Source organism: Conger conger, chromosome 13 (genome assembly GCF_963514075.1).
Source record: "Conger conger chromosome 13, fConCon1.1, whole genome shotgun sequence".
NCBI lineage: Eukaryota > Metazoa > Chordata > Actinopteri > Anguilliformes > Congridae > Conger > Conger conger.
The window spans coordinates 8301647-8326460 of record NC_083772.1 but is presented as its reverse complement, the minus strand read 5'-3'; the positions used below and the strand labels follow the sequence as shown (position 1 = coordinate 8326460).

At 42.3% G+C, this 24814-nt stretch overlaps 1 protein-coding gene across 2 annotated transcripts; it reads left to right on the top strand.

The window, feature by feature from the left end:
- The first annotated feature begins 1959 nt into the window (after window positions 1–1959).
- On the top strand, window positions 1960–23371 carry postnb (periostin, osteoblast specific factor b). Of its 2 annotated transcripts, XM_061217492.1 has the most exons (22): window positions 1960–2116; window positions 2620–2718; window positions 9376–9440; window positions 9888–10045; window positions 10211–10375; window positions 10527–10673; window positions 11020–11161; window positions 12180–12392; window positions 12804–12938; window positions 13777–13925; window positions 14330–14466; window positions 14612–14742; window positions 14983–15113; window positions 15966–16071; window positions 16666–16733; window positions 17115–17160; window positions 17342–17371; window positions 19090–19398; window positions 19842–19886; window positions 20613–20699; window positions 22215–22253; window positions 22520–23371. In XM_061217492.1, exons 1-22 carry the CDS (start codon window positions 1998–2000, stop codon window positions 22555–22557), a joined length of 2559 nt encoding a protein of 852 aa, XP_061073476.1. In that variant the 5' UTR covers window positions 1960–1997; the 3' UTR covers window positions 22558–23371. The 2 variants fall into 2 exon arrangements, with proteins under 2 accessions (XP_061073476.1, XP_061073477.1); XM_061217493.1 differs by lacking the exon at window positions 22215–22253.
- Window positions 23372–24814: the final 1443 nt, after the last annotated feature.

The following is a 24814-nucleotide window of genomic DNA, read 5'->3' as shown; positions in this document are numbered from 1 at the left end:
CAAAAAGGTTGCGATCTCGAAAACCAGCCACAGCCCTTCCTGTATGGAGTTTACATATTCTCCAAATGCCTGTTACATCCTCCATCGATTTCTCTGTGCTTGCCGACTGATGCTATGCTCCTTGGACACTGGTATTTACTGTTATTTGTCTCCTTATTGGCAGCACGGATGGTGCAGTGGGTAGCACTGCCGCCTCACAGCAAGGAGGTCCTGGGTCCGAATCCTGGTCTGTGTGGAGTTTGCATGTTCTCCCCGTGTTTGCATGGGTTTCCTCCCACAGTCTAAAAAAAATGCGGGTTAGGCTGATTGGAGAGTCTAAATTGCCCGTGGGTATGAGTGTGTGAGCTGAATGGTGTGTGTGCCCTGCGATGGACTGGCGACCTGTCCAGGGTGTATTCCTGCCTTTCGCCCAATGTATGCTTGGATAGGCTCCAGACCTCCCTGCGACCCTGTTCAGGATAAGCGGGCTAAGATAATGGATGGATGGATGGATGTCTCCTGACTTCATCTTATTACTGCTAGATGAAATGTCCTACAGCCAAAAGGGAGCATCAAGCTTTATGCAGATTTTGAATAAATAAATAAATAAATAAATAAATAAATAAATAAATAAATAAATAGAGCTGCACTGTAGAGCATCTCGCCAAGATATTTCTGTTTACCTCCTACACACATATGTTTTCATACAGAACAAAAAGCAACATTATCTTGGCAAGAGGTCAAACATTTCATGCACAATAAAGAACCATTAAGTACATAATAAGACCATGCCATACATTCCGTTTTCCATATTTTAATTTACATAAGTAAAAATGTAAACTGTTAAGAGTAGAAAAGATGTGTGACATTTCCAGAAGCTGTTCAGAAGCGATAATTGGGCATACTCAAACACTGATTCAGATCTGCAGGGGATCCTCATTTCCCGTTACAATAGTCAGTTTCTTAGTTCCTTTTTTTAGTTTCCCGTTACTGCATTAACGGTTTCCTCAGCGTGAGAGTTTTAATTAAAACGAGGAGAGATTCACAGCTGGAGACGAGCACAATAACAACAACGCTGAGTCGCAACTAGATATTTATAATTTCTCATTTCTTTATATTGCTTTATATATATAATTTAAAAAAACAGAACTGTCAGTCATTTCAGTTCAGATACTATTATAAAACATACAGGAAATCATAAATAGCACAGAGCATAACTAAACAATACGTTATCGCGATCTTTGTTAAGTGCTCTGAAGTTTTCCTTCGTCTTCATCCAATAAGATTATGGAGGCTACTACCGGTGTCCACTTGATTCCATTTAACCACTAGATGGCGATCTGCACAAAGTGTTTAGTCCATATCCATGTGACAGTACTACTTTCCCTCCATCACATTTCTCCTCAAGTTGACTTAAATCTGTCTTTGCGGCTTGCAGAGGATGAGATCACCGATGATAACTTACTGGAGAGCTTTCCATTTTCCAATGCTCCCATCTGGCTTGTGTTTTATGGCTTCTAATTCGGGAACCTCGACTCCCCGTCCCCTGAAATTGACTTGCCACCTTTCGACCCCAAGGGGGCTAAAAAGTAACTGTCCGTTCCTTGGATGTGTTTGTGTTAAGTTTTGGAAAAAGGGAGACTCTCAGACAAAGATAACGTACTCACAACTCTCAGGATGTACTTGGCTCAGAATACATATGAAAAATTTCATTTGAATTTATTTTTTATTTTTTATGGAGCATAGTAATAATAAGTAACAAGAACAACAACCACAATAATAACAAGAACAACAACCACAGTAATAATAATAATAATAATAATAATAATAATAATAATAATAAACTGACTCCGGACTTTGGGACTACACCCTTTTTCTTGCTGGGGTTCATTGGGTGGGTGGTACAAACATCAGGTTGGCTTCCTCCCACATTGGGATCCTTGTCATATATAAGCTCTCTCTCTGTCAGACCTGCTCCCACTTCTTATTGTGTAGCTCAGGCATTAGGAGACCTGAGGATGAAGCTCCTGTTCGCGGCCGCCTTCGCAGTGTTTGTGCTGTCCTCCCTGGACCGGGCGGAGTCCTCCGCTTACGACAAGATCGTCACCCACAGTCGCATCAGGGCCAAGGACAAGGGGTAAGAGCCGTGGCAACTCTGCAACAGCAAAAAGCTGCTTTCCATGAAATTAATGCAGAAACTACTGCGGGGATTGCTCTATGAACGTGAAATCAGAAAGGGATACAGTAGAGTGCAAAAACTAATGATTTGTTTGCAAATTGAAATCATTTAATTGAGATGTATAATGAGAACAAATAGATGTTTTGAGGGCAGACACTTTTTTCATTGTTTGTGGGTAAGGTGAAGAATACAGAATGTTTCTAAATGTTGATATAAAAAATGAACTGCATTGTTTTTGTCAGCAAAACGCATATTCATTTATTTTCAATCTCATGATTGTTTTTTTTTTGTTTTTTTTTGTGAATGATAGTACACTGAATGGTATGGAAAGATTTGTATAAATTTTACAAGTTTTATATTAGAAATTGATATTAAAGTTCTGGGGCAATTTACCAGTAGTGTGCAGAGAAATAAGAAAATAAATGAACATTCACCCTAATTTCCCGTTCTCCTCATCTCAGACCCAACGTGTGCGCGCTCCAGCAGGTCAATGGGACCAAAAAGAAATACTTCAGCACTTGCAGGAACTGGTACCGTGGCACCATCTGTGGAAAGAAAGCGTAAGTCCGCTCTCCACTCACCTCTGCTGCTGGATTAATCACTCGGGGTTCTGGAACCTGGAGTTCAGGAATGCTCCTGAATTCTCGGGGTCAAAGGTCGAACTTTCTTTCTTTGGATTTCTTTTTTTTTTGGATAGCAAAATAGGGTGTAAAGATAGTTTATCCATCTAGTTGTCCTGTTTTTGTTACAATCCAAATAGTTGTTTGTTAGATTAATGTGGATTATATGGATTATAATGTGCCGCTGTGCCTTCTTGGTGATACTGTATCTTATTTTCCTGTTCCTGAAATTAACACTGATGTCATTGGATATAAGATGAAAACCCCCCCTACACACACACACACACACACACACACACACACACACACACACACATGATTAGGCTGAGCCATTGCCAAATTTGCCAAATTGGCCAAATTGCCAAGTGGAATCTAACTGGCCTCACTGAAGGGAGAGCAGGAGAATAGAAAGCCGGTCCTTTCCTGCTAAAGTTCACTCCTTTCCCGGTAGTTCGCACGCAAGAAGAATTCATAGTCTCAAGCGTGTTTATTATAGTGAGTAAATGTAAGCAGCACTTAAGGTGAGCAGTGCCTGCCACACAAACAGCCACGTCTTCTAATATACACACACGTAACACTCATTTATTATGAGACATCATTTATTTGACAACTCGCATTAATAATTCATTTTTAAGCAAAGACACACAGAAACATTGGCATGGGGTGATGTGTGGCTTGCCAAACTTCCCCCATGTAAAGCTTTTAAAACTGCTTTGAAGAAAGAAGTCTGACAAAGACTTGTTCATAACATATTCGGATGAAAATAGGATGCTTAATTTAACAGCAACAGGAACTGATTCTGCTTAGGGCAATGTCATAAAACTGTTGCTACAAAGTACAAATCTGTGTTGAATTATTAGCTGGTTTGAGAGGCGACTATGGCGAACCGCTGGTATTTAAAAATGTTGCCGATGTAACGTGAGAGTCTTCCAGGCCATTTTTCATGGTTTGAAAAGAGTTGGCAGGGGGTGTTTAACAAAGGCTACCTATGGAGTGCTCACGCTAAACTGAGTTATGCTGTCTGAGAGGCCTGTAGCGTAGTGGTTAATGTAAATGACTGGGACATGCAAGGTTGGTGGTTCTAATCCCGGTGTGGCCACAATAAGATCCGCACAGCCGATGGGCCCTTGAGCAAGGCCCTGAACCCTGCATTGCTCCAGGGGAGGATTGTCTCCTGCTTAGTCTAATCAACTGTACGTCGCTCTGGATAAGAGCGTCTGCCAAATGCCAATAATGTAATGTAAATGTAATGATGGGCCATTTTACTCTCTTTTTATTCTGGCCCGGCACCCTTGTCAAAAACACGGATTGCATGGCTTTCCACACTCGTCCAAACCGCAGTTTGCGCTCAAGAAACGTTTGCACAAAGGGAGAAAGCACCAGGGAGCACTCTAACTCCTTCAACCAGGACAGCATTTTATATTCAGGTTTTATAAGTAGCTGTGTAAGATTTTCTCTACCTCAGATGGCTTCACCCTGATGTGGCCATCCAGTGCTATATCAAGTTAAATGTATACGACTGACTTTTCTGTTTGAGAGTTACTGCTTCAGCTGGTACAAAAGCACAACGATCAGATTGCTGGTCCCTATACTATAAGGAATTATTTACAAACGATTGTATATCTAGAAAAGAATTAGGCGCACTTCAAGGGTACCTAAGGGTATAGCCACTGGTGTTTATTGGAGGCAGAGGTAGGCATGCTGAAGAAAAAAAACTAAAAAGAAAAAAGGCACTCACGTGGATGTTAAAAAGCTTTTATTCCATGTGCAAGAACATATTAAAACAATATGCAACCAATGCGTAGTGGCTAAACAGCTTTCATCAGGGTACTGCACTGCAAAAAAAACAAAAAATAAGTCAGTCTTAACAAGTATCTTAGTCCTATATTTAGACTTAAAATGTTATGTCAAATGAGACAAAAAAAAAACTGCCAATGAGGCAAGAATGTTTGGCTCATTTCAAGATTTTCCAATGGGGAGAGAAATTTTCACTAAAGCAAACGGGAAACAAACTAAAATGTTGTACTTGAGAGAAAAAAGATCTTAAGTCTTATTACAAGACTAAAAACACTTGTTAAGACAGACATTTCTTGCAGTGTGTATATCTGCTCCCAAAATTGCATTGTATCAGACAGGTTTATGAAATTATGTGCTGCCCAACAAATACATATTGCGTGTCATCAACATTAAGATAAAGTTCAGTGGCCAAACAGATTATGAAGTTGTGTGGATCCTGTTGTGTGGTTATTAATGTTTTCTGCTGGTTCTTGGCATGCTTGGTTGCTCACTGGCTAGCTTGCGGAGATGAGTGAGAGCAAAGGTGTATCACTGGATTAGCACTTTGGTGGCTGTGTGTCTCAGTTAATTCCTGCGGTCATTCAAAGCCAGTCTTCTGTTAGGGTTCCAAGTTCCAACAGCGCACATGTGTTCCTCGTGACTTATGTCTGCAACTGCAATTGGACTGGCGTCTGCGAATGTGCTTTTATTCATTGTTTTATATTTTGGTTTATCAAGCGTCAATATCAAATTAAACTTTATTTTGTGACCACTATTATTTCCGCATCTTTCTCATTGTGGACCCATTTGAATCTGTAGCTGTGGCTACCTGAATGTCTTGGGTAGCAGCCCGCAGTATACCCAAGCAGGGCCCCTTTTGTGTAATGGGGGGGGGGAATATCCTGCCAACAGAAACCCTTCCTCTCTGGTTAAAGCTGTGGGATATAGCACACCGTGGCTCTCAACCACGGTTTGCAGTGGCATCAGCCCTGGGTCAAAAGCGTAACTGTGCTCGATTGATCTTGCCTGGTGCATTTGAGTCAACAAAGAGGACCAGAAGGTGGGGTTTGCACTTTTTGAGAGTATTTCATTGGTTCCAGTACACCAGACAAGCGTAAAAAAAAGTATTTGAATCCAAAACAGTTACATACATTATCTCATTCAGGTCTGACAGGTATGTTTAGAAATTTAACTGTAGACAGTGGGCCACATCGCAGAGCAGAGGACTTGTGTTTTAGAGCAGGACAAAAGTAGTCAAACTATCCCAATGAACAAGCCATGCTTCCAGTTACCCTCATCCTTCACCCGGGCTGTGAACAGCATCGTCAAATAAGCAATGTGGAGAAGGATGAATAAGGTGAAAAAACATTCAGCGAGAACCTTGTGACAGATTGAAAATGGATTTCTTTATTTATTTTTGGCGGAATCCTCCTATTGGCTCGTACGCTCGGCTCTGGAGGCCAGGAATGCGCCGTTCACCTGGGCGCTGGAGCGGCGTGCCAGAGCGGTAACACTTCATCAGGGCTCTGAGACGGCGTTTCTGGGGGGGGGGGGGGGGGGGGCTGCGGTGACCTCATGAGTTGTTGCGCTCCCCGTGCCGCGACTTAGAGACAGAGAGGGTGGCCCGGGACCTCACTCCGCATCCACTCCCTCTCCTCTGTCAGGAACCCGTGTGCTCACTCTCCCTCCAGAGTGTTTTTCCTGGAAACGAGCACCTTCGGTCTCTCCAGCCTCTGGTGCTTGGCCAACACACCCCCCCACCCCCCCTTCCCACACCCCCCCACCCAAAATTTCTGGTTCCCAGTTTGCGTTAGGCCACTGTGAGGAACATATGGAAGCGTTTGGCGTTTGTTCACGTGGAGGCTTCCTCCTACTATCCACAAGAAAGGGAGCACCCCTCCTCATTTTCCACCCTCCACACCCCCCCTTTCCCAAAAAAAAAAAAGACCCCAACTGCTATCCGAGGCAAGAACGTTACGTTATGAGCGATGGGAAGATGATGGATGTTCTCTGAGGCCCGCAGCGGAGACCGTCTGCGCGGAGCCAGACGGGTTTTCAGCGTTCGCATGTCTTCCGTGTCGTCCCGAGGCCCGGCCATGTGGCTTCACTCCGCAGCGTGTCGGCTGCCGCGGCCACGGGCCAGGCGTGTGGAAAATCACCCATATCCGTTTGATGCGTCGCTGAGTAAAATGTAGATGCAAAAAATATGCATTTCTGCTAAAATAATCACGCGCTGCACTCAACGTTCAAGGTTCAATTCCCACGCCGTGTGTATTTATATTCACGCATTTATATTTAGACCGAGGCTCAGAGCATTTTGTAGCGATGATTTAAATCACAGAAACACACCTGCAGTGGTAATTAATAGGCTCATAAATTCCTGGTACCCGTGTGGTTACTGTAATGCACATTAATTACTGTGTGACAGAAGTACTGCAGGAAGAGAGGAAGTATTGTCATAAGGGACAGTCTGTGGACACATGCCAGGGGGTTCTCCTTGCTTTATAGCTATTCTCACGAGACAGTCCGTGTTCCAGTTCAACCTATTGCCAGATCACGGCTCCGGTGTTCCGTGAATTCATCATATTTTTGTGTGAATATCAAGAGCTTATTAGTGAGCATTAATGTGGCTTTATTGCATAACGATGATGTTACTTAAATTCTAATCGTTGCATTGCAAGCGCGCGCAGTTCATCTGAATTTAAAGTGAAGTCAGTTCCAGGTGGTGAATAAGAAAAGTTACATTCCACAACAGTGCATGTTGAGCAGTGGAGGCGAGATCACACAAGCTTTGGGAAAAACATACCAGACTAAGAGAGGCAGACAGCATATCTGCGCAGTGAAATAGCTAGACATTAACATATCAGTAATATGGAAAATATGAGCCTCTCATTGTGTTCATTCCAGTTTTACCTTCTATGGGTGTGGCTCTACCTCTGCTAATCTCTCTTCAAATCTGCTTTGCTTGGGGTGCCTCGTCCAGTGAACTTCCATTTCTCTGTGAACGATGGGCTCCATGGTCTGGTACAGAATGTGTTCTGTGTCAGTGCCGGCAGACACAGATAGCGTCTACTATCTATCTATCCATTGTATAATACATGTATAATAAATGTATAATACACTATCCATTGCATTACATTACATTACATTACATGTTGTTTGGCTGACGCTTTTATCCAAAGTGACTTACAGTTGATTAGGGTGGGGGGGGGGGGGGGGGTTTAGCCAGCGAGGATGGCAGTGGCCATCTGGAACCTCACCAGACCTGTGTCAAATACATAATCGCTTTGGATTCAAATACTTTTCTGCGCCTTACTGAGCTTGTCTGGTGTATTGGAACCTATTAAGAATACTCAAAAAACTGGTCCTCTTGGTTGGCTCGATTGCACCATGCACGATCAGTTAAGTGAAAAGAAAAGTGTTTTGAATCTAAAACAATTACGTATTTGACCCAGGTCTGAAACTCACAGCGAGAAAGTCCCAGGTTTGAATCCTAGCCAAGGCCTTTCTGTGTGGAGTTTGCGTGTTCCCCCCATGCCTGTGTGTTGTGGGTTTCCTCCCACAGTCCAAAGACACTCAGGTTAGGCTACTGGGGGGGCCATTAGCAGGGCATTGCTGTAAAAGAGCACAGTCATCCTACTGCACCCTGTATAATACAGGTAAATAAATAAACAAATAGAAGCCACCACTTTGTTCCTTAGCGTTCACATGTTCTTTCTTTGAATGACATTGGTGTGTAGAGGTTGAAAAAGAGAGAGGAGAAACTGTACACTAAGACACTGTCAGAGCCGTAGACTATGCACTGTAAGCACTGTAAGTCAGGAGAAAACACACAAATTGCATGTTGTGCTTTGTAATATTTAATCTTAAAATATTTACTCTTTCATTATTAACATATGAATTGCCATATGCTGGATTAAATCCTTTGTGGGATGGGACTCAGGAAGTTCCATCTTCTAGCCAGTGTTTTCCGACCAGTAAATACAAATGATTGCAACATATAATTTCCTGGGGGGGGGGGGGGGGTGGGTATGCTTTAGAGGTTAACCAGACCTTGATTGTGAGCCATGAAACTGCAGCTGTATTAAAGTTGGGAGAATCTAACATGCATATAATGGTATGGCAGCAAAATCTGAATGAACAAGCACTTTTTCTTGTTTCACTGGCACAGAGACTGGGACCACATGGCATGTTTAGGTGATGAATCAGTTTGTGAATTCCGTATGGGAAACCACTGCGCTGTACGTTCGGCAACATGAAGCCATTACAAATATCATTGAGTCAGCAGAAAAGGTTTCCCTGGATTGCGCTATGGGAGAACCTTTCTTGGGTCTCTGGGATCAGTAACCATTGCAATTACTCTAATGTACTGCTGTCCACAAGGGTTCTCGGGTTTATGGAATAACACTGCATATCCTCAACTGAACTCTGTATGCCACAAGTTTGGACCCGTTCCCCGTTATTACAAACACAGTTATTACAACCAGTGGGGATACAGGAAGCTTTCCCCTCGATAGTTTAATCTCCGTCTGAACACACGCAGTATCCTTACATCGTTAAAAAACAATAGAAAGCCTGCATCATCCACTCTGCTGGACAATGTCAATACTGCCTAGCCTTTGGAGGAATAAAGTTTATTCAATTCACCGTTGAACTTGTATAATGTAATGCAATAATATAATTTTAAAAAACAGTTTTTCGAATTTCCTGAAACGTTCCCCTTTGGGAGATTGCTTTAACAGCACAGCATATGTGCCAGCAGACTGATGCAGTGTACCGCAAAACAAAACGGCCTTTTTTCTCCTTCCCTTCTGCCCTCAGGACGGTGCTGTATGAATGCTGCCCTGGCTATATGAAGCTGGATGGCATGCCTGGATGCTCAGCAGGTAATCACCCCCGCCTGTGCTGGAGGGAGGTTCAGCAGGGCTGCCTGTTGAAAGGCTGATTACACGCCTTTCAGTGCAAACTGGCAGCAGGAAGCTGCTGGCATCAGTCCAGTAAAAACAACTGCACGGGACCAGCTAGTGCCTTTTAACATTGAACAGAACCGAGCCACTCCTTTATCACGACTCCCAGTACGGCTTGCCAGTAGGGCCAGCTTCACAGACACAGATTCAATTTAGTCTCTCCGTTCAAAATTGAATTTAGCCTAGGACGAGGCTTAATCTGCATCTGTGAAACAGGCCCATTGTGTGGGTTTTTTATTTTTTTATTTTATTTATATGTATATGACGACAAAGTGTTCTCCAGTTAAAGGCACTTTTTAAGAGCTGATTTCACATGAAACACTTTTGCAGTGCATGTCACTAATTTGATTCAAATTTCACTTCTAGTGGCACCCATTGACCACGTGTATGGCACACTGGGTCCTGTGCACGCTACGACCACCCAGAGGTATGCAGACATATCAAAGCTCAGGCCAGAGATTGAAGGGGGAGGCTCGTTCACGATGTTTGCTCCCAGCAACGAGGCCTGGGAGATGTTGGACCGCGTGAGTCTCCTGGCTGATTGTTGATCCATTTTTAGGGTATTTATGGGAACACAGTTTGATTAATGCTATGGCCTGCGAATTTTTTTTAATTGTCTAGTATTTCAGCGCTCCATGTTATTGAACTGCGTGCCCGATTGAAGCTGCTTCCTCATTTCCGGCCAACAGGAGATGCGGTCCGCTCTGGAGAGCAACGTGAACGTCGAGCTGAAAAACGCCCTTCACTACCACATGGTCAACAAGCGCCTGCTGACCAAAGACCTGAAGGACGGGCTCACCCTCACCTCCATGAACAACGACCTGGGCCTCTACATCAACCACTACCCCAACGGGGTACGTTTTAAAAAGTGCGCGGATGTGCCCTGTGGTGGTCGGCCTCGTCTCGCAGCCAGGGGGGCAGTCTTTCCAAAATAACGTCACGCGCCGCGTCGTTTGGAGACTAATGTCCCGTTAAATGTTGCGCGCCTTCGCTCCCCTTGTGCAGATCGTCACGGTGAACTGCGCCAGGATTATCCACGGCAACCAGGTGGCCACTAACGGGGTGGTGCACGTGGTGGACCGCGTCATCACCGCCGCAGGAAACACCATCCGAGACGTCCTGGAAGTCGACGACGACCTGTCCTCTTTGATGGTTAGTATCACCGCACACGAACACCGACACTAATCCAGACCTATTAGCATCTGTCACCAAGATGTTTGTGAGTGTAGCTTCAGGCAGTATTCAAATGTATCGTAGGACACCTGTGTCTGCTCCTTTTTCCTACTGCTTCAGCAGACAGACTTAGTGATATTTTGCTATAAGCTTACATACAGTATAAGAGAAATCTTGATGTTATTTTCTCATTTGCTGACAGTGGCATCATTACAGTGCATGCATAAAACTCTATTATATTCTGTATTTATGCATATCAATGGCAACGTTTATATAAATGGCAACAGTATTTTAACTATGCTAATAAATGCCACTTTTCATCCAGGCCGTAGCTGAGAATTCTGGCTTGCTTGGCAAACTGGGGGAGCCAGGGCAGTTTACTCTATTCGCCCCCACCAACAAGGCCTTCGACGAGTTGGACAGCGATGTCCTGAATAGGCTGATGGGGGATAAGGGAGTCCTCAAAGGTAAACCGGCTCAGGATTATAACGACTCCCCTGAAGGTGTGGCACACTAAAGAGCTGGGATCAATTAAGGTCGCTGGGAAGATAGTCTGGCTCGCTGTGATCGATGACTGAGAACTTTACTAAGCCACTTCATGTGGTACTCCTGAGACAAATGTGTACCAGTTTTCCGGTAACCCCTGTGCCCTGAATCATGGATTTTAAATTCTCAGACAGCAAACAAAGGATTTAATTTAGTGATTGCTTTGCGAGAAGACATATGAAAGGGAAGAAATCTTTTTTTGAATGAAGTCTCTGACATGGAGGATGAATACATTTAAGCTTACAGTTATTTTTTCTCTGATGTTTCTTTAACCAAAGCCCTCCATGAAATGTCTGCTAATCTGAAGTCCATGATGACAAAAGCACACCCATTCAGATCATTGCCTTGTGCAGTAAACCAATGTCAATTCATGTTATCCTATATGTCCACTGTAAAATTCCTCATGCATTTATCATTTAAAAAACGAAGGAAAGTGGAAAGTGGTAATGTAATTTGGCAGATCAACGCATGTTATTGTGGGGGAAATGACAGTGTCATTAAAGTAATTAGATGATTCAGACCGCATAATTATTGTGAATACACGGTAATACACAGTGCCAATCACCTAAAGGGCAAAAGAAACAGCTGGTTCCTTCCATTTTAATTTAAAAGCTCTGAAGACAGGCAGCTGTGTGATGGTTCTCTTTGTCTCCTGTCTGTTCTTGTTCACACTGAGAGGAGAGATCATGCTGCAGGGTCTAAGAGCCACAGTGGTTATGAGATACAGGTTGTACTATCGGAGATGCCGAAGGTCATCATGTTTTTATATTCATCACACTTGATCAGGTCTGTTCAGCGCAAGCAAAGTCCTTATAATGTCTCAAAGCTGAGAGGGCCAGAAAAACATGACTTTGACACGATGAAGTTTGTGTGTGTGCATTTGTGCATGCGGCGGCTTCCTGACGAAGTGCTCCACCCTCTTCGTCCGTCTCCGTCCAGCGCTGCTGCAGTTCCACCTGCTGAACTCGGCCCAGTGCTCGGAGGCCATCATGGCCGGAACCTCCTTCGAGACGTTGGAGGGTCACAACATCGAGATCGGCTGCGACGGGGAGAGCCTGACGGTCAACGGCGTCAAGATGGTGCTGAAGAAGGACATCGTCACCACCAACGGGGTCATCCACCTCATCGACAAGGTGCTGATCCCTGATTCAGGTGAGCGCCCCATCCACCGCTCGTGCAGGGTCAGAGATCAAAGTTTACGACATGACTTCAAACCAAGGCAATTCTTACAACTCTAAAGACTGTCCTCAACCCTGGTCCTGGAGAGTCACATGGTCACCAAGTACTTTAAAGTATGACAATTAAAACAATTAATTAATCAATTAATCAATTAATCAATTATCTGTCTCACCTCATCTGGACAGGGTCTGATCTGGTTCCTTATTTTAAGGTGAAATGAAAACACCAACAGACCCTCTCCGGTTCAGGACAAGATTTGGCATTCCCTGTCTTACAGCATTAATAGGGCTAAGATTTTAACACTCTGAAAAGAGTGACCAGGCAATCATCCTTGAACTGGCAGGACTCTCTCACCATGTGTTAAATGTGTTTAAACCTCTTCAGCCAAACAGGTGACGGAGCTGGTGGGCGACTCCCAGGGTACGTTTGGGGATATGGTCGCTGAGCTGGGACTAGCTGCTGCCATGAGACCAGGGGAGGATTACACTCTCCTGGCACCAGTCAATACAGCTTTCAATGGTGAGATTTACCTTCCAGAATGTTCTAGTCTCACGTGTGGGCCAGTACATTGAGAGCCCGGATCAAAATCTATATATTTTTTAATGCTCCTTTAATGTCATGGTCTTAAGTGGATTCATCACACGTGTCTTGTGATTTATTATTTTATTATTGCCTACCTTTAGTTCAGCATATGTTTTCTCAGTGAGCTTAAAATCTCCTTTCCAAGAGTGACCGGGCAAGTGCAGTGCATATATAGCATTGTTTAAAAACTTGTGAGGTGTTTCAGATGTGGGCATGGTTCTCATTGCCAGACTTGCACCAAGTTCTGGCCAGGGGTTGTGGAGGAAGGACATTTGCAAGCGATCTGAGACATTTTTTCAGAGTGAATGTTATTTCCTCAAGTGAATCACATGCTCAATAATAAAAGCCACCTCTGATAGACCAGCTGGGTGCTTTGTTTTCAGATGGCCCTGGTCTGTCTGTCTTTAGACTTTTCCCCGGGGGCTCTTATAATGTGGCCTCCCAGACTGTAGAAGTGTGTGTTGACTGCATCTGGCTTTGTTATGCATTGCACTTTAACCAATGTCTGCTTAGCAGCCAGCCTTATTGTACCCATTATCTCAATCCCTGCAAGAAACATAAATCACTATACCCTACAGAATGAGGGTATAGGGATATGGTGTACCTATTAAATACTCTTGGAAACTGTAAACCCTGCCTTCAGGTCCTTTGGTTGGCTCAATTGCATCAGGTCAGATCAAGCACAGAAAAGTCCTTGTATTCTGTATTTGACCCAGGTCTGATACCCTACCTTGCGTCCTTGTGCAGTTGTAAAATCACTCACTTTAACCAACAGATGAGGTGATGGCCATGGATCATAGCCTCCTCAAGATCATTCTGGAGAACCACGTCCTGAGGAAGAAGTTCCTCCTGAGCGAGTTGTACAATGGCCAGCGCTTGGAGAGCATCGGTGGGAAGAACGTGAGAGTGTTCATCTACCGCAATGTGAGCCCCCTTCCCACGCCCATGGCCTCTCTTTGGCCCCACACCAACTTCCAGCAAATCCCAGAACCATTGCCCAGCATTGATGTTGCAAATCAGATTGTTTATGTCATGCAGACAACAGCGACCTTGGAGAAGTAATCTTTTCTCTTTTCTGGAGAAGTAAGAGATAGTTTTCTCTTCTGCTTTGTATTGGTTTCTCATCTACGTCTTTACATTTGTTCCCCGTCACCATAAACACTGCACTCTTCCTGCCCGGTCTACATACGCTATACATTGCAGTCTACGTGCAGGGTGTAGTCGTCCAGTGTCAGTGTTCTGTCAAATTTACCGAAACTGAGAGGCTCTACCTCTTTGCTGGCGTCGTGGAGGCTGACATAGCAGTATTGGGTCTCTGCTCCATACAGTCCGTCTGCATTGAGAACTCCTGCATGTTGAGGGGCAGCAAGGAGGGGCGCAACGGGGCCCTCCACCTGATGAGGGGTCTCATACGGCCGGCCGAGAAGAGCATGTTCCAGATCCTGACGGCCGACGGGCGTTTCAAGTAAGTGGCAGGGGGGTCGAGACTGTCTCCGGGGGTGCGCCTTCCCACTTTCAAATCGGTGAAACAACATGGCGTCGACCGACAGAGTGGCCGGCCTCTTCTGGGGCAGGGTCAGCTGACCTTTGCGATCTGCCTCTGTACGCAGGGTGTTCCTGTCCCTGATAGAGGCTGCCGGTCTGACCGATTTGCTCAATCAAGAGGGCGAATTCACCCTGTTCGCCCCCACCGATGACGCGTTCCAGGGCATGAGCCAACGGGACATAGCACTGCTCACAAGTGAGCCGTCCTTAATTTTACTGTTGTTTTTATTTGTTTTGGAAACAAACATTTTTCCATAAATAAAGTGCGTTAAGTCAACTCTGATAAAGTAAATCACATCCCTATTGAACTTGGTTTAATTTAATGGTTGTAAGTAACCTAGAGCATTTTACTGTACAATATGCAGATGAATTTTTGGGGCTCACATTTTACAGCTGAGATTCAGTAGAGCCGTTGAGTAACTCGTTTCCTGATCAGGTGACATCAATGCCCTGAGGACAATTCTGCTGTACCACCTGACCAATAGCGTGTCCATTGGTAGTGCCTTGGAGGGCGGAGTCACCAACCTGCTCAAGTCCTTGCAGGGAAACAATCTCAAAGTGCTCTCTGTAAGTTACCATGATCCTTCTGTCCTCCTTTCCCGCTCTGGGACACAATTCTCTTCAGTAATATCAGCTTCAAATACTTTCTGTACTCGCCTATTTGTGCTATAGTTCAGGGATTTACAATGGCTTTGTAACAATATTTGAACACAAAAATCTTACCTATTTTACCTTTAAAGTTTCCTGGAGGGATGAATGGTTTCATGTTTCGTGGAAATCACTGTCCTTGTGCCATATTTAGAGGATACATTTTATTACAGGGCAAATAAAGAACTAAAGGTTAATAATTGTTTTCAAATTTTGATGTGTCCTGCGATAGATCTCGTAAATGTGATACAGCTGATATGCCACTTTAAGTGCTCCATTTTCACTGACAATACGAAAAGTATCAATCGCAAGCGGTATTCGTCAGTTCGTCTGGATCAGGCCAATTCTGTCTTTTTTCAGGACATTTCAATAATATCATTTCTGTGAGGAATCTTGGCAATCTAAAAGCTCCCCGAGCAAGTTCAGTGATCTAATATGCATGTCACGGTCCTGTGGTCTTACTTTTTCTCTTAAGCCAAACAGCTTGTCAAATTAGCTTGTTTTAAATTACTTTTGGCTTGTTTTGCTAAATAGGACAAAAATATAACCAATGGCAGTTTGACTCACATGAAGTACTACAAATAAGATTTAAAGTCGAAATATAAGAGTAAAATACTTGTTGAGATTGACTTATTTTTTGGCTTTTGCTGCACATTTTATTTTATAGTTTATTTTATTTCCATAAACCAGCGCCAGGAATCTGACTTCTGAATCTGATTCGCCACTGCTACAGGATCTGCTGCTTTTTATCACTGTCTCGATTTTGTCCAGGACAAAAGTGGAGCTTTCCGGGTGAACACTGTGGGTGTAGAGGACTCTGACCTCATGGCGTCGAATGGAGTCATCCACATTGTGAAACGCCTACTGTACCCATCAGGTGGGCGCCGATAGCTTTACACCAAACAGGGGCACGCACATAGGCTGTATACGCTGGTTCGGTTCTGTTGGGTTTGGGTCAAGTGAAAATAAAATGAGCTTTGGGTTCTGGTGAAATTACACAACAAAATAAGTTTTAAACTTGATCCAAGTGAAAGGACAGCAAAGCCTCCTATCTTGTTAGATTTCTTTTTCAGCCAATCATAACAAAAGCTTGCTTTCAGTCAAATACCAACACTATCTGTAAATCAAAATTTCGTATTCAAATCTAACAAACTTCATCATTGATTAATGCAATGTATTCCTCAAATAAATAGCCTACTGCACTTGCATACTGTATCTGAAACAAGAACAACTAGGCTAGTTTATTATTACCTACACGGTATGAATAGCCTGCCCACCTGCTGTTGTAGGCTAGGCTAGCTAATTGCCTAATTACTAGGCAGTACCATGCTGTTCTAGCCTACCTATTCCATTTTTATTCAGGGGCTCAACCCTGCAACACCAAGCCTGTGATTTTAAGACAGAAGTGAGGACTCAATGACTGACTGTCTGCGTACGGTCAATGACTGACTCTCTGTGTTCATCTGTGCAGAGCTGCCGGTGGGAAGCCAAGACTTGCTCTCTCTGTTGCGAAGACTGATCACGCAAATCCAGTTCAGGGTAAGGGGACCAGCGCCTGCAAACACTACCCCAAATCGTTCATTATTCACTACCTTCTTTTTTAAATGAAGTGGTTGAAATGAAGTTTATGTTTACATTTTCTGTTGAAAAAGGATGTTTTATTTCAGGTAAATGTGTGTGCAAAGCCTAGCAATACATTTGGAGCATGCAAAGGGATTTTAGCTTTTCGAAGTATACGTGTTTGTTTAATAGTTTCTTTTAGATGTCTCAGAATATTAATTTGTGGTGTTTTATGTGAAAAGTCTGCATGTAAAAAAAAATATGCTAACATTGTTAGCCTGGAGCAGTAGTAGCAGCAAATTCTCTCTGTGCCAAGTATGATGGATTCATCCATCTTTCACACTCTTTCTCCCCTTCCAGTATGTGGCTGGACACAAATATAAGGAAATTCCTCTAACTTTCATGAGTGAGTGAACTGATTTTTATTCATTTATTTATTTCATCAAAATTCATTAATTTATTAGTGCATTTATTTTTCAAACCTGATGCAATAGTTCCGATTTTTGAACACTGGTTCGACAGACAGATAAGTGATCTTTTTTGTGATCTCTCTCTCTCCCTCTATCTCTCTCTCTCTCAATATCCAGAGCGAATTATCACCCGTGTCATCGAAACAGGTAAAACACCAAAGGCACAAGATAATCATTGTGCTGTAAATCAACAAAGTACAATGTATATATTTATATATTTCCAGTATACTGTGGTTAGAAACACACCAGTGATGATAGGAGGAGTAGTTGTAGGAGGAGTAATTATAGAGCCTATTTTAAGCAGGCATCCGGTTTTTAATTCTTACATGTTTTTGTACAGTAATATGTGAGCATTCCTATCAGGTTTTATGACAGGGACTCATTTCAAGATTGTATGGTTACCATCTTACAGAAAAATAAAGAACAGAAACAGATCAGCGTTTTGGTTACCACTCCTATCAGGCTCTTTCTTCTCTGTTATTGAACCTTCCGATACTCGCTGTGGTTTTATTATATGTGTGCTTTTCTTAATCAACATTTTTTACTCCATAACTGTCCTTTGGTAAGGTGATTTTTATGATCAGTGAACTTGCCCAATTGTTCTGGAGAAAATAAAAATGCAACGACTGTATTTATTTGCAAATACAGTAGTTGCATTACTTTGCAAATTTGTACTGTGAATTGTGTGTGTGTGTGTGTGTGTGTGTATATGAACCATTTCAGCTCAACTGGTCTGATAATGCAATTGATAATACTATGAATCCCTCCCACCACCACCAACAATGTATGAGTACCATACGCTGTGCGTATTTGATCCAACGACCTGTTGTGATGAAGACACCACTGCGAGTGTGATTTTGTACTGTATATCCAGATTTGCAGCTGACAACACAGAAAAAAAGGTATCGCACAACGACTGGGCAAAGGTCTTCCCGTTCTCTCCCAGGTATCGAGGGGCTGGGCACCTGCTCGGGTGCTCCTGGTGACCACACTGAACAAGGCTGACGCTCACCGCTTAAACTTTTGTGGGTTCACCGCACAGCCAAGTGACTGGCCTGTGGCGGCCATCTTGGTTGCCAATGTTCGTGTAGTGTATTCACTATAGTTGTGTCTATAGTCTATACTTTCAGCAATGCTTAAAGTCATCTAGAGCTGGACATTAATTGCCTGTCCTCAGAACCCAGATGTGAATTTGGTGGTAGTTGTCTTGCCTCCGTTCACATCTTAATATTTTTTTATTATTGTCATTCATATAAACAGAGGATGTCCCTTGTTTCTCTGTATAAACAATTATTTGAAGGTTGCAGTATTAACTCAAAAACTACCTATCGCTATGTCACAGAAGAAAGTAATGACTGTGTTTTGCATATCATGGAATTATAACACTTTGTGGTGCGCAACTACTAGCAAGTCACACGACAAGAAATACATATGTTAGCTTAATTTCTGGTTGAGAACAACCAGAAATTAACCAGAACGGGGCCATAAATGTCCATCAGCTGAATCTCTTTAGCACTGCTGAAAGCTTCTCTTTGATGTTCATTCCAGAAACACAACACTTGCTTATGGACTGGGGGCTACTTATGTTATACATTTCTCAGTCCAAGTAGAGTCTCACGTTTCTTAAAGTGCCTGAGAACTCAGTGTGTGGAGAACAAGGCATGCTGAAAGATGTTCTTCTGTATCACCCCCTTGTTGTTTATGGCGTGTTGCTGCATGGTTTTCCGCACCACGTGACCTGAATACCACCACTTTTCAGCAAGCAATGCACGTAGGACATTCCGGCTGAAGAGTATTGTAATATTATTGCTTTATTGCCTTTCTTAAGCTGGACTCTAATATCTCTAACCTTGTTTATTTTTTAGACCCAGAAGTTACCACGCTCACTAGGGTAATTCAGGGGGAACCAGAGATTACCAGGATCACAAAGGTCATTGAAGGAGAACCCACCCTTACCCACGTCACAAGAGTCATTCAAGGAGAGCCAACTGTTACCAGGATCACAAAGGTCGTTGAAGGAGATCCCACCCTTACCCACGTCACAAGAGTCATTCAAGGAGAGCCAACTGTTACCAGGATCACAAAGGTCGTTGAAGGAGATCCAACTATTACCAAGGTGACAAGAGTCATCGAAGGAGAGCCAAACTACACGCAATTCACCAAAGTCATCGCAGGTATTCAGCAAAAGCCACACATCACTAATTCCCACTATTTTACTATTTTACTTTTCAAGCGCACTCATTACATGTGGCATTCAACTGAGACTTGACAGTTCCAATTTCAACCTGGTTCCTGGCTGGAATGTTAGATTTTGATTTTGGGTGAAACACCTGTATGGGCATGTACTGAGAAATGACTATGCCCCGTTATATGTACACAGAAACCTGTGAGCAAAAATTCTATTTTTTGAGAATTTAAAATAGTGCTTACAAAAAAATGCTAATATATGCTCGTGAAAGGCTAGCCATGGGAGAACACACTGAAGTTAGATTGAACGAGGTCCCAGCAAATATCCACTGGAGATCAGTATCAGAACCGTCATAGAATCTGAGATATGTTGTGTTATTATATAGTAAAGAATGAGTAACCCGATGATTAACGGTCTTTGTCTTCACAGGTGATGTGGAGAGTGAGGCGGATCTGAAGAGGCTTCTGGAGGAAGGTCAGTCATGGGTAGAGTCATGGAACGAATGGGTGGGACTCGGGATGAGGTCATGTGATGCATGTGAAATACAATAGATTAAATCATGAGCTGATTAGTTCCCCATCCCCGACAAGTATTAAAAAAACAACTAAAGATTTTTATGAAATACTGTGTGCAGATTGTGTATCTTTTGCTGAAAGCTTGCAGATTCTCAACGAGACTGATTACAGGCTAGACTAGAAAGAAACAAAGACTGTTTCTGAATATGTGCTGGCGTGGATAATCTATAACTCCTCTTCATGGTACACCAGAGAGAAGACGAAAAGCAGACATTCTGTGCTTCGTGTCTTCTATCGCACTGCTGAACGCAATAAAGAAAGAATTCAAAACAAAATACAAAAACTGTAACACATAACAATGGCAAATGTGATGGCAAAGGGCAAAAATCCACATAAATGCTACTTTCAGCTTTAGACTTGTTGAGTATATCTTGGCATTTCTCCACTTTAGGAAATGTTTATCCATGCCTGATCTTGTATGAGGTATAGGGACTGGAAAATAACTGGTGTGTAACAATAGAGCTTTACATTGCAGAAAAGCTAACCCTTCTTAAAAATAACAAAACAAATGACAGCGCTTCATGTTCTAGTTATTAAGTACAATGTCTAGAACAATAACGATTTCTCATATCATGGCTCTTGATTGTATTTGGTTAACACTACTCTTCTGCGTCCTGTTCCTCAGGGACCAGCTACTCCCAGTTCACCACCATTGAGGGGAACCCTTCAGCCATTGAGAGAGACACAGAAGAAATAGCCAGAGTCATCCAAGGTCAGTAACCTGACCGGGGGGGGGGGGGGGGGGGGGTATTTTACAATTGTACAAGAGCATTACTGATTACTTAGCTGGATAACTGGATAATTAGCTTTTTACTTTAGTACATGTTCCAGATTTGGGTGGGTTCCAGTTTTTACCATTATCCAGCTAACTCAGTAATCCTGCTTTGTGAATCAAGGCCCAGGAATTTCATTTACGTGACAGGTTAAAGGGGCAGTTCATCCGTAAATGAAATTAAAGTATGCGTCTCCAGAGTACTATCTATCCATCCATTACATTACATTAACAGCATTTTGGCAGACACTCTTATCCAGAGTGATGTATAGTTGATTAGACTAAGCAGGAGACAATCCTCCCCTGGAGCAATGCAGGGTTAAGGGCCTTGCTCAACAGCCCAATGGCTGTGCGGATCTTATTGTGGCTACACCGGGGATCAAACCACCGACTTTGCATGTCCTAGTCATGCAGTTCACCTTGATGAGGTTCACCTTGGACCTCTATGGATCAGTCAAGGCCTGGTCAACAATGCACTGAAAATTTACATTGGAAAAACTCAACAGCTGCAATATCTCTTTCCAATTATAATGCCACAGTTATTAGCAAACATGATCAAAGCTCAAAAATGTGTGTTTTAATCAAGAATTATTTATTCTACTGCCGGAACTTGCCGACAGTGTCCGTGCGAGCAGAAGTTACCAGTGAAGCACACCGGCATTACAGAGTGTCCATGTCTTCTTCATAGTTTCACATTGCGAGCTAATGGAGTTCCTACATTGCCTTGGCACAATTTCTCAAATGCTGGCTAACATGTACAGATAGTCGTCGACTTACGACCTATGCAACTTACGACCATTCGCCTTTACGACCGCGACTGTAATATGTAAAAAGATGATAACAGTACTAAGACTGGTGATACAATGGTTATAACAATAATGAACAAAGAAAATATTGATAAAATATGACTTAAAGATGATTATAATATCATTACACAGTATAATATATGTAAGGTAATTATAACATAGGCCGACTTACGACCAGTTCCACTTGCGACCGGTCGGTCGGAAACCAATTACGGACGACTACCTGTACTTTGTTTCGGTACTCAAGCCACATGCAGTATACAGTTGGCAAAAAAACTAATCAAAACAATCAACATTTTGCCCCAGAATATTGGTGTGCTTCGGTGTGCTTCTGCTTGCACAGACACAGTTGACGAGAAGAAAGATTCCTCAATTAAAATGTGATAAAAATATTTTTTAGCACTGTAGGTATATTTGTGAAAGTAACATTGCTGTTCAGCTCTTGGCACATTGATTAGGTCCATATAAGTCCATTATAGCACAGTGAACTGCATCTAAAAAAAGTTATCAAAGCTAGAAAATTATATCTCTGCAAAATGATCTGGATGGAGAGATAACTGGAAACATACTTTCATTAAAATTTTCTGTGTACTGCCCCTTTAACAGCTTGGTCGTGATTGTCAATTCTCTTCTTTTGTGTTTACTGCAGGAGGCACAACGAGACGTGTCCAAGGCAGAAAAGTTAAAAGTAAAAATTACCGACGGCATTATTATCATTATTATTATTATTATTATTATTGTTGTTGTTGTTGTCGTTGTCGTTGCAGCAAATTGAAAACGGCCTTAAATAAATTTCAGGGTTTTTAGGGAAGGATTCAGAAGAGGACACGTTGCGTTTTCCAGCAACGAAACCATTTCAACACATTCTTATATAACACATTATTATATTACGTAACATATTATTCATTTGATGAGATTGCAGCAGGTGACCGTATCCTCCTCCCTGTTTTACAGCTGGCACCCGGAGACGAACAAGAGGGTCCCGCCAGTGAGCGGGGGCAGAACACAACACCCTGACATCACCAATATGAGGAGCTGGGATCATCGGACATCAGGAGAGCCACGGGGCACTCTGCTCGACAGAGAACTGGTTGTGAATCCACGAGACTCATTAAATTAAATAAGAAATAAAAAACAATTAAAGCAACAATCTTTGTGAAAGCGAATATCGGTGTTTGTACATCTCTACATGAAATGAAAAGCCTGGTACAAAAACGTGGTCCAGAATCAGCCAGTAACATATGGAAGCCCTATGCAAGCTATTTGTGTGTGTGTGTATGTCTGTGTGTTTGCCATCATTAATATTATACAGATCAGCAGGGAACAGCAAGTGAAATGAGACTAAGGAGTGCATGTCTGTAAATGACTTTATTTGCAACATGGGAAGAAAGGTTTATGGGGCAGCTTGGGGCATTTACCTCTGCATGACAGATTCCAAAAAAAAAATCATGATTTTGATGGTGCTTGCATTCTAGTTCAGAATGCTACTTTTCAGATTAAATAAACAATGCTTGGCGACTTTAAAGTGCTCTCTGTAAATGACATATCTTGACAATTGCCACAATTGTTGTGTGTAAAGTTGTGCTCTTTCAGAGGTTAATGCTTCCCTCACGTTTTTTTTCATTTTCTTTTGGTTTTTGTTGCTTGTTCTGAAATGTAACGTATGTTCTGCAGCCTCTATGGTTTTTAAAACCTTTCTGAAAAAGCATTTTATTGGTTCCTGATGTCCACAGTGCTTCACACGTTCTTTGCTACAAACTTCACCTTTGAAACAAGTGTGCAAATAAAATCTATTATGGGTGTTAATATTTTCAGAACTTGTATTTTTGTATCCATTAATTTCATAAAGTACTATCAAATATGATTAAATATGATCGAATCATGAATTCAAGATTGATTCAATTCATTTTACTATGAAAATGGATTTTCCCATGTGGGAGCATGCACATAGGAAAAGTCCTTCTAACAATTTACAGGATATACATTGGCATATACACCACAAGGTCCCTTGGAGCCTATACTCCATAAGAAACTCTATGGGATATACTCATCAGGGCCTCAAAAGTAGAGGGCATTTTGAATACCCATATCAATAATATGTTAACCTTTTAAATATCACCCCTTTTCTTAACACAAGCTTGAAAACGACATACCCAAAATAAAATGCCAACTATTCTTGAACTACTAGTATTACTAAATCAAAGTTACAAAAGTTCAAACACTGAAAAGCTTTTCTGTTCTTCAGTGGACAGATTATTGTAATGGAGCCACAGCCAAAACAACGGGCAAATCCCATAAAAAACGTGATGACAATATCACCAAAAAAAATTTTCTAAGCTACTATGACTAGGAGGTTTTCCAAAAGGACACATGGAAACTAAACGATATGGGTCTCATGACATCTAAAATACTGTATTTTGCTGACTATAAGTATAAACACTTCTTCCCCTGCCTGTCACTCTCCCCCTACCTTTCCCTCTCCTTGTGCTCGCCTCAGATAGCAAACCCCCATCAATAACACATTCCACAATTTCACGTGCTATGTTTTATTCAAGAGCATTCTTGTTCCTTATTTATAAGCATACTGAATAATAAAACTCATTTTTGAGAATTTATTTCAATGATCACTGATATAAAATGGGGTCACACACAATGATTAAAAAAAGCCCTCTCTTATGGAGCCAAAGGTGTTTTCACTGTCTTCCTGAGAAAAATTCACTCGAGAATACTCAAGAGGCTAGTCAGGCGAGAGATTCCTTGGAAGTCCCCCAAAGGAAGTTCTCAATTTTGTTGTAAATCATCAACCTTTTTGGCCATGAAATCTCAAGAACAGTTTTTGCCGAAGCGTAACAGTCTCAGCGTGTGTATTGAAAATGCCACTGTTTCCTTACACAGGCAAAAAAAATGCTGTTGATTTATAAAAGCCTAAATGAACTATACACTATTGGAAATGTAATGGCATTAGCTAAAATGCTTCTCAGTTGCTACTTCAATACCATACCACTAGCCGGTTCTACTGTAGGTTCAGCTGAAGTTCACACCTTTATTGTGCAACAGGATTACCGGTACTGGTCACAGAAGTGTGTACCTGGGCTAATCTTGTTCCAGAGAGCCCATACAAAACGTAGGTTATAGCATTCAAATGTACAGTACTTTTCTAGAAGTATGCAGGGGCAAAAAGGACTACAATTATATTTCCTCCAGAGAAATTCTAAGAAAACAACGAACATTCTATCAATGCTTCTCCGA

Excerpts from the sequence above, each read along its gene's own strand:
- postnb (XM_061217492.1), top strand. The coding sequence starts at position 1,998 with ATGAAGCTCCTGTTCGCGGCCGCCTTCGCAGTGTTTGTGCTGTCCTCC. Across the intron at positions 14,743-14,982 it reads GGACATAGCACTGCTCACAA|GTGACATCAATGCCCTGAGG; the intron begins GTGAGCCGTCCT and ends TTTCCTGATCAG. Across the intron at positions 20,700-22,214 it reads AATAGCCAGAGTCATCCAAG|GAGGCACAACGAGACGTGTC; the intron begins GTCAGTAACCTG and ends TGTTTACTGCAG.